Genomic DNA, 8021 nt, shown 5'->3' on the forward strand with positions numbered 1-8021 from the left:
CTGGGAGGACAGGTCGGCACCGCTGACCGCGTGGCCGCCGCAAAGGCAGTGACAGCGAGCGTCTGACTTGCTGACTCAGGTTTGGAGCCGGGTGCTCCACAGGTGGTTTCTAAGTAACTTAGAGGCGTACTTTGCCTCCAACCAGCGACGTGACGTGTATTTTGTAAGAGCTTAAAATGTGTTGGCAAGACTTGGCCCTTGGGGCTTTACTCACAATTCCCCAGCAAATTCCGAAATGCCAACAACCGGAGGGAGGCTGCGGAGGAGACTTCTGTCAGACTTCCTGGGAAGAAACCCGAGCCGCTGCAGAGCAAGGAATTGGTTTTCCATCAGAAGTAGGGCCGAGCACACCCCGCAACATCGGGCTCTCCTCGGGTCTCCAGTTGTAAGCGTGCCCTTGGCGTCACTCTGTGCCCAGCCGGCTCCCGTGGGCTTCCTCCGGGAGCATGGAGGAGACCAACCTCCAGGAAAGCAGAGGGACGTGCAACCAGCCGACGTGCTGCTGACGGAGAGGGGTGGGAATACCAGTATAGTGACACGCGAACACCCTCCTGAGACGCCTGTTCTCATTCCCATGAGGAATGGCAGACCCCGTCGCGCAGGAAATGCTCCGCCGTATTGTAGGGATAGTTCTCTGCTCGTGTAACTATCTGAATTGGCGCACCGCTGGGTCGGGTTTATCCCAAAACCGGTACAAGGGGAGCTGGAGGAGGATGCAAGATCACCCCTGTGACACGTGTCGGGGTCTTTTTCTTGCGTTTCAACAGAAAGATGTGATCTGCAAGATGCAAGCACAGCAAATGCTCAGAGCCGCTATCCTTCCGCCCGGTTATTTTTAACGTACCATTCAAGCAATTTCAGAGCTCTGGTGAACACACCCCTTCTCATGAGAGTGAGTCTCTTGTTCCCTTTTCTCTTACCAAGCTGATTTAACAGGCAAACTTGTTTCTTCTACAGTAACACTCAAGAGGAAGTGAGTAACAGAGATGGTGACACCTCCCGTGGGAGATCCCTGGAATCTGGCACAAAAACCAGATCGCCAAGAGATGGCTGAGAAATACGTAGAAATGCCCCAAATCCAGCTAAGGTGCAGCAGTCATTTTTAAGTTTGTACAGCAACAATATGCATGAGTTTATCATCATTTCTGGAGGGGAGACCCAACAAAAAGACTGATCTGGGCACTAGAAAACATTACGTATGAGGAAAGACCAAGGGGACTGACCTTGTTTGGGAGGAGCAGAGGAGACGGAGCATGCCCAGCTCCTTCCCTGGAAGGCAGATCTCAGTGCTCTGTCTGCACAGGACCTGATTTTTTTTTTTTTGGCTCGCTCCCTAAACGGAGGCAGGAGCCCACAGGAACTCTTTGGCCAAGTGATGGATGACTCAGAGCCCAGGGCTTGGCGGGGGCTGCAGCTCCGGGCAGCGGGAGGGCAGCGGTTTCTCTCGGCTATTACAAAAGCAGGATGTGACTGATAAGGTGCCATTGCCATGCGCTCCGGCCAAAGCCGAAGGCAGCGGTGGGAGGTTTGCAAGCGAGCCTCGGAATTGCTGAGCCTTCCTCACCGAGCTCTGCAAACGCTGTACCCCCTTGAGTAGGTCTGATCTGCACATAGAGTATTTTTCATTGCAGGTTTCCTCCTCCTAATAGGAAGGGAAATGTGTTTTCCAAAATGAAATTGTTTAGGGATTCCCCCCGCCCCCCCATCTTTCTCTGTTTTGCTCTTAATTCTTTGAGCGATACGGCACAAGGGGTTTGTAACACCCCTTCTGCCTGGGTGTGTGCGAACAGCCGCTCCGGCAGCGTGAGCGGGGATGAGATGGCTGCGAGCTGGTGGTGCCCCTCTGGTGGGCTTCTCTCCAGCTTGCAGGCTGGTCCCATCCCTGGGCTTCACAGCTGGCGGTCTTGTTAACGCCGTGCCGGTGGGTTTTGGCTGTGCCGGGAGCGCTCGGTGCCCTCCGCCGTGTGCCTGCCAGGGATCCCAAGCTTGGGCTCCGCTTCGCCAGCAGGGTGGTGGGAGCGGGTGCCTCCTCCCGCAGAGCTGCTGCCCAAGGATTTGACGCCGATGCGGACTCGCTCCGCCGGTGGCCGGGCCCCGCGTCCGGTGCACGCAGCATCCAGACGCAGGCCGCTGTTGGGTGCAGCTGGGGCTTGCTCCATGTTGCGGTATTTGTGTGGTCCGCGAATATGAGCGAGGCAGGATTTGGAGGAAAAAGGTAATTTTTTTTGTTTAAACTAGATTTTCTTTTTACTGTCTTTTACTTCCTGTCAGTCAGTTAACAGATGAGATGCCTTCCTGCAAATCTGGCACTGCTACCTCCACATCATGGCGCATCCCTGAACACAAATGCAGAAGACATACATGTTTTGTAAATGGTTCTAAATACGCCATAGCCCAGCAGGAGGGGAAACTGGAGAACCTCCGAGATTGCTGCTCTTGTTGCCTTTGTTTACCTCATGCCACCTAGAGGTAGCTGACCTGCTTCGACATCGGTTGCTTTCGAAAATTATTTTCCACTTATCTGGGATTCTGGGATTATAGCGCCTTTTTTTTTTTTTTTAAAAATGAGGATTGATTGGTGTCTTAACCAAATTTGGATGAACAGAAGGAAATGGAGGAGCCAAACACAGTCCCTGGGAGAGCTGTAAGGACAGAGCCATTGCTGCACATCGCCAGGAGGCTGAGGCTTCTGTACCTATCTATGGTTGAAACCTGGACATTTTATGTGGTCTTTGCGGCAAGGCCAGGTCTTCCACTTGGCGTGGCCAGTGCCTCCTGATGTCGTGCCTATGTTCTTCTGAAGAAGGTAAGCAGGAAGAAGGATCCTAGGAAGGAAGGTAGGCAGGGCACCCAAAGGTTGAGGGGTAACCATGCCGGCTCCTGGCTGCGTTGAGGACGCAGGCGCCATGCCCCTTGCCGGGGAGCGGGCGGCGGGGCGAGGCAGGCTGGGTGCTGGGGCTCTGCTGCCCTGCTCAGGAGGGACAGCCGCTCCAGCTGCGATGCAGGGCTGCCAGCCCCTGCCCGCAACACACAGCAGCTGCAGCTCTGCGGGTCTCGGACTGTCCTGAGGGAGGAGGGATGGAAGAAAAGGTTATTACTGAGGCTGTCTTCTTACTGATTCCTGAGTGATCGTGGTGCATCAGGAACGCTTTGGTTTGAGCCGTCTGAAGGCACTAGCTCTGCTTTTCCGAAGCGATGATCCGGGTAACGAACAGATGTCCTTCAGATGTCGCAGTGCTCAACACCAGCTTTCTGTATGCTCAGGCCCTTCAGAAGTTCCAGCTGAGTACGTCTGCCATTAGTGAGGACGTAGGCACACATGGCTGTCCCACCCACAGGACAAGCCCAGGACTCTTACCTGTGCTTAAACTATTAAAACCAACGATTAAATGTTTAATCTCTTGGAGCTGGGGCAGGCAGAGAGACAAACCAAAGCCCGACTGTGAAATCAGGAGTGTTGCTCCACACAAGCACCCTGCTTGGCCCTTACCCTTCTCCTCCTTTTGTTCTTGAGAAAGCATCTAACATTAATGGTTGTGATGATCTCGTGCTCTGGCTAAGATTTTAGTGTAGGCAGCGACATCTCTAATAGTCCTGGTTTGGAACATCTCACTGAAATAATCCCAGATTTTCTGGTTGGAAGAAGCTGCGCATGTATCGCCATTGGGTACAGGTACAACTAACCGCTAGAAAGCAAGCTTGTCAAGAAAAATAATGGAGAGGAGAAGTTTTAGGGCTTGCTTTTTTTACTGTTGTCCATCCTTGAATAGCAGCCTGCTGAAAATAGTTAGTCAAACAGTTAACTTCAAGGCATTTCAGACAGCCAGTAAATATTCAGTGACGATTTATTGTCTGGTCTTTATTATTATTACAAAAAAAAAAAAAAAAAAGCAGATATCAAAAAACAGTGAAGATTTCACAAGTTCCCCAACAGTTTTACACAACCGAACTGCAGTAAAATGGTGAATGTAAAACACATGTATTTCAGTCCTGGCCCTAAACCTTCATTGGTGATCTGTGGTCTGGGATGCCCTGGGCTTTCCTAATACCTTTTAAAGCATTCCTCTTGATTCTGGAACCCGATTAGCCCACTAGCTAACACGCTGTGGCACAGTGCAACAGGAATGTGAACTGTTTGGTATCCTTTAAGACCCTATAGATCTAGGAAACAAAATATGGGAGCTTTGCCAGGATGGCGTGGATACCGGTATGCCTTTCTCAGATCACCCCAGGCAGCTACTGTGTTGTGCTTGACAAAATCAAATCACTTTCAAGTTGCTGAAAGGTGATTTGGTGTGTGAAAGCTGCTTTTTCTTCTTTCCTTCAGGATCTGTGCTCCCCAAAATAAAGAGTTCACTGGACTGGGCTCCAGTGTAAATGGACCATCAACCTTTTAAATTCTACCATCCAAACTGCATGATGGACAACTTCATCCTGTTGTGACTTTCCCGCTGCGGACCCAGCGCTTGACTGATCACAAGGAACCTGAACAGACCGTGAGATGTGAGGTTAAGGAAAAGTCTCAGCTCTCTGGAATGATAACTGGTGGTGGAATGGAGCCTTTGCTTTCTGTCGGTTCAGAGGATGACCAAAGCAAACATGGTCCAGTTACCTATATTAGTAGCTGCCCTACTTCTCAAATACAGATCTTGCATTGCAACACTGCCTGGCCAGCGAAAAGAATTAAGACATCACCCTACGTCCCTCAGCATTTGCTCGGAAGGTCAGGTCCAAATCTGCCATAATTATACACAAATGCAAATCACCCTAAACATGAAGTTGCTATGTTGCTATACGTGTCACTGAAATGTTCGCGAGTACCAAATATTCCTGTTAGAAATAAAATTGCACCTTCATTATATTCCAGAATTTAACAACAACAACAAAAAAATCACGATATGCATTATTTGTCAGGTATGAAAGAAGCGGCGAGAAGGCAAGCTGAGAGACAGGCACTGCCCACAGGGCAGCAATGGCATTTGGTTGTTTCAGGTTTTTTTTGCACCAGCATTTCCCACGCCGTGGATGGCAGACAACCACTTGCCGCTGGATTTAAACTGTTTTCCTGGCAGTCAAAACACGGACAATGGACCCCACTCCTCCAGCAGCCAGGGCCTGAGAGGAGAAACATGGCAATTAACACCAGGTCAAGGTAGCTACCAGTTGAAACAACTGCTGATTGGAAAGGCTTCCTGACTGTATTTCAAATTAGCATCTCCCTGCTCTTTACGTTAAAAGTGAAACACGCAGGGTACCAGGAAAAGATGATCGCACTCGCTTTAGGAGTGGACAGCTATTTAATGAGCTTTTATTTCCCTGCATAACCAAGTTGAAAACTTTGCTTCACTCTAGGAAGAAAATTCTACTTCCATCTGCTTGAATCACTGGATTGAACCATTCTGTTTCAGTCTAACAGAAAATCAAATTTTAACTGTAGAGTCTTTACCCAAGGAATCAGTGTAAGTAGGCACATGATATAACTCAGCTGTGAGCTTGCAGGACCATACCCTCCTCTGAAATATGGCATTTCAGTTTTACCAGACAGGAAGGCAGTTTTTACCAGGCTTGGGGAGCACGCTTTGGACTCCAGACCCTGCTACCACAGGTAACCCAGGCAAGAGCACGCGCTGTAAACGCACCTTCTCGTGCCACTGCAGCAGCACAGCGCTGCTGTTGTCGGAGGGGCTCTCAAAGCCTTTGTAGATATATTTCATTAGCAGGTCAACACCGTTCTTGTCCAGTGACTGCACCGCCTTCTCAATATCGTTGGCTTTGAAAGAGATGAGGACCTTCAGGACAATACTTTCTGCACGATCCTGTCAACAAATACGGAAGGCAGAGATACATTCACTCTCATATAAGGTGTGTTCAAATATTACTCACCTCTCCAACTAACAAAACTAGAAATTTTTTTTAAAAACAATTCTGAAATCTGTTTGAATAGTGTGTGTACAAAGCTTGTGATAATTATGTATGACAGATAAACTCCCAATGATAAACAGCATAAAAGAGTTTGTCCTGCTCTAGGTTTTCTGCCTCTCTGCTTGTGTTTGCAACTCTCCACCTATTAAATGAGGTGATAGCTAAATAATATATTTTCATATCAAAACTCAAGGTTTGGCAAATTCTAAAAGAATTGTAAGAATTAAGTACTTGATTAACCTTCCTTCTCACCAGGGCCTTTTCCATGCCTTTGTACTGTTTAACTATTATATTCCATGGAAATGCCATTGGCCAGCCTGGAAGAGGTGACTGCTGGAAGCCACGTATTTTCAATACAGTCAACTCCTGTCCCAGGCACACCAGATGCAAACTGTCAGCATTAATATTTTGCATTAATAACCATTTGTAGGTTTACCTGGATGTCATTTCAGGCCCAGGAATGTGTGTGGCATGATCACAGTGGCAGATTAGCCACCTAATCAGTAAAAAGCAGCTCTTCCTGTTCATCCATAACTAACCGAGGGAGGATGAAAGAAAAAGGTCTTGGGTTTGCTGGACTTTTGAATAATTCCATTGTACAAATACTTCAAGCAGCTTCTTTCTTCAGAAATTATGGAAGTTAGTTTTCTTGTTCAATTTAATACCCCATAGCCTTTTGGCTTAGCAAGACCTCACATGAAGTACTTTTTTTTTTTTTTTTTTACTATTTTTTATTTACTATTTTTTACTATAAGTAAAAACATAAAAGTTCCATGACATCAACTAAAAATGAAACCACACATTAAAATTCAGTCACTCTGCTCTCTTAAATTGCAGTGCCTTTACAGTGTATTCTTAAATCCATCAATACACAGCTAATGGAAACAAGTCATTAAAGTGAGGACAAAGCTGTTGAAACGTTGTGAAAACCTGTCAGGAAAGGGCTGGGGCTAGGTGAGAAACATCTCCACCAGTGGCCTCGTAAGCAGCACGGAAACGGGCCCGTGGCACTCTCCTCAAGCAGGGAGAACAGACCGCTGCAGATGCTCACCATCTGGGCAGTTCCACGACTTATCTGCCTGTTCCTCTCGCCACTGGAATCATGAGCCATTCGAGGTTTATTCTGGGGAGATTCAGAAATACAAGCATGCAGCAAGCTCCTCTATTCTGTCACAGGGGGAGTGTTTGCGTTTTCTGAGGTTTTAACGGCTTAATTTTGATTGGGTGCGATAACCATCAGTTCTTCCTTTTTTGTAGGTTCATGGTCTGGCTGTGCTAGCAGAGTTTCCTTAGTCAGAGGTGACTACTGCAGTTGTGCTTCCCTGATCGTTCGGTCCCGACTACATCCATGTGCTGCCAGGTCTGGATGAGGCACAGGCACCTGGCGTGGAGTTCACCAGGGCACATGGTGTACAACCAAGGCACGTAGGAGAACACACAAAAGCTGATCTAGCACCAAGTTAGAGGTGTGCGGATGCATGACATCCGAGCTACGGTGTTTTGAACAAGATTAAGATGGCAGAGGTCACAGATGTTTTGACATCAGGGAATATCCTAAAAACCAGCTTTCTTGGCTTCCTGAATGCACAGCTGGCAGGGTTGGTGGGGTAAGGGTTTTAGAAACAGGAAAGAGTTTTTTAAGAAGTAACCCATGAGTGAGTGAGTTAGTATTTCACCTTCACTGCCTGGTTCTTTGTGTTGATAGGAGGGTTCTTCAGAGCCGCCTGTAGTGCGGCCATCATGTTCCCTGTGCCAGACAGTTAAGGACCCAACACCAAGTATTTGGAAAGGAACAGAATCAGCTCCAGGACAGCAATACTTGTAGCTGGGTTGTGCCCGACACAGTGAAAACACTTAAGGCTCAGTGGATGCAACACCTCCCTCAACAGCTCACACAGAGTACGGTGTAAGGTAGCACTGATTAGGCCATCTGAGGAAGGAGCAGCACCACCAAGAAGCCGTACAGTTCCAGTATTGGAGAATACTTCTTAGGCCCTTCGCTGAATGAGGATCCAAGTAAAAGAAATTATTCTCCCATTTGCAGCCCTCACGAACAGGCGTCAGCTCAGCACCCCCACCTCCACCAGCGGCCAGGGCCC

The 8021-nt window shown here is 48.2% G+C and overlaps 1 protein-coding gene across 1 annotated transcript; it reads right to left on the bottom strand.

The window, feature by feature from the left end:
- Window positions 1–4658: 4658 nt before the first annotated feature.
- On the bottom strand, window positions 4659–7693 carry ARPC5 (actin related protein 2/3 complex, subunit 5, 16kDa). Its single transcript, XM_010295544.1, has 3 exons — window positions 7599–7693; window positions 5640–5816; window positions 4659–5115 (listed from the first exon to the last, which is right to left on the bottom strand). Exons 1-3 carry the CDS (start codon window positions 7662–7664, stop codon window positions 5053–5055), a joined length of 306 nt encoding a protein of 101 aa, XP_010293846.1. The 5' UTR covers window positions 7665–7693; the 3' UTR covers window positions 4659–5052.
- Between the last annotated feature and the right edge of the window lie 328 nt (window positions 7694–8021).

This window comes from Phaethon lepturus, unplaced genomic scaffold (genome assembly GCF_000687285.1).
Source record: "Phaethon lepturus isolate BGI_N335 unplaced genomic scaffold, ASM68728v1 Scaffold56369, whole genome shotgun sequence".
NCBI lineage: Eukaryota > Metazoa > Chordata > Aves > Phaethontiformes > Phaethontidae > Phaethon > Phaethon lepturus.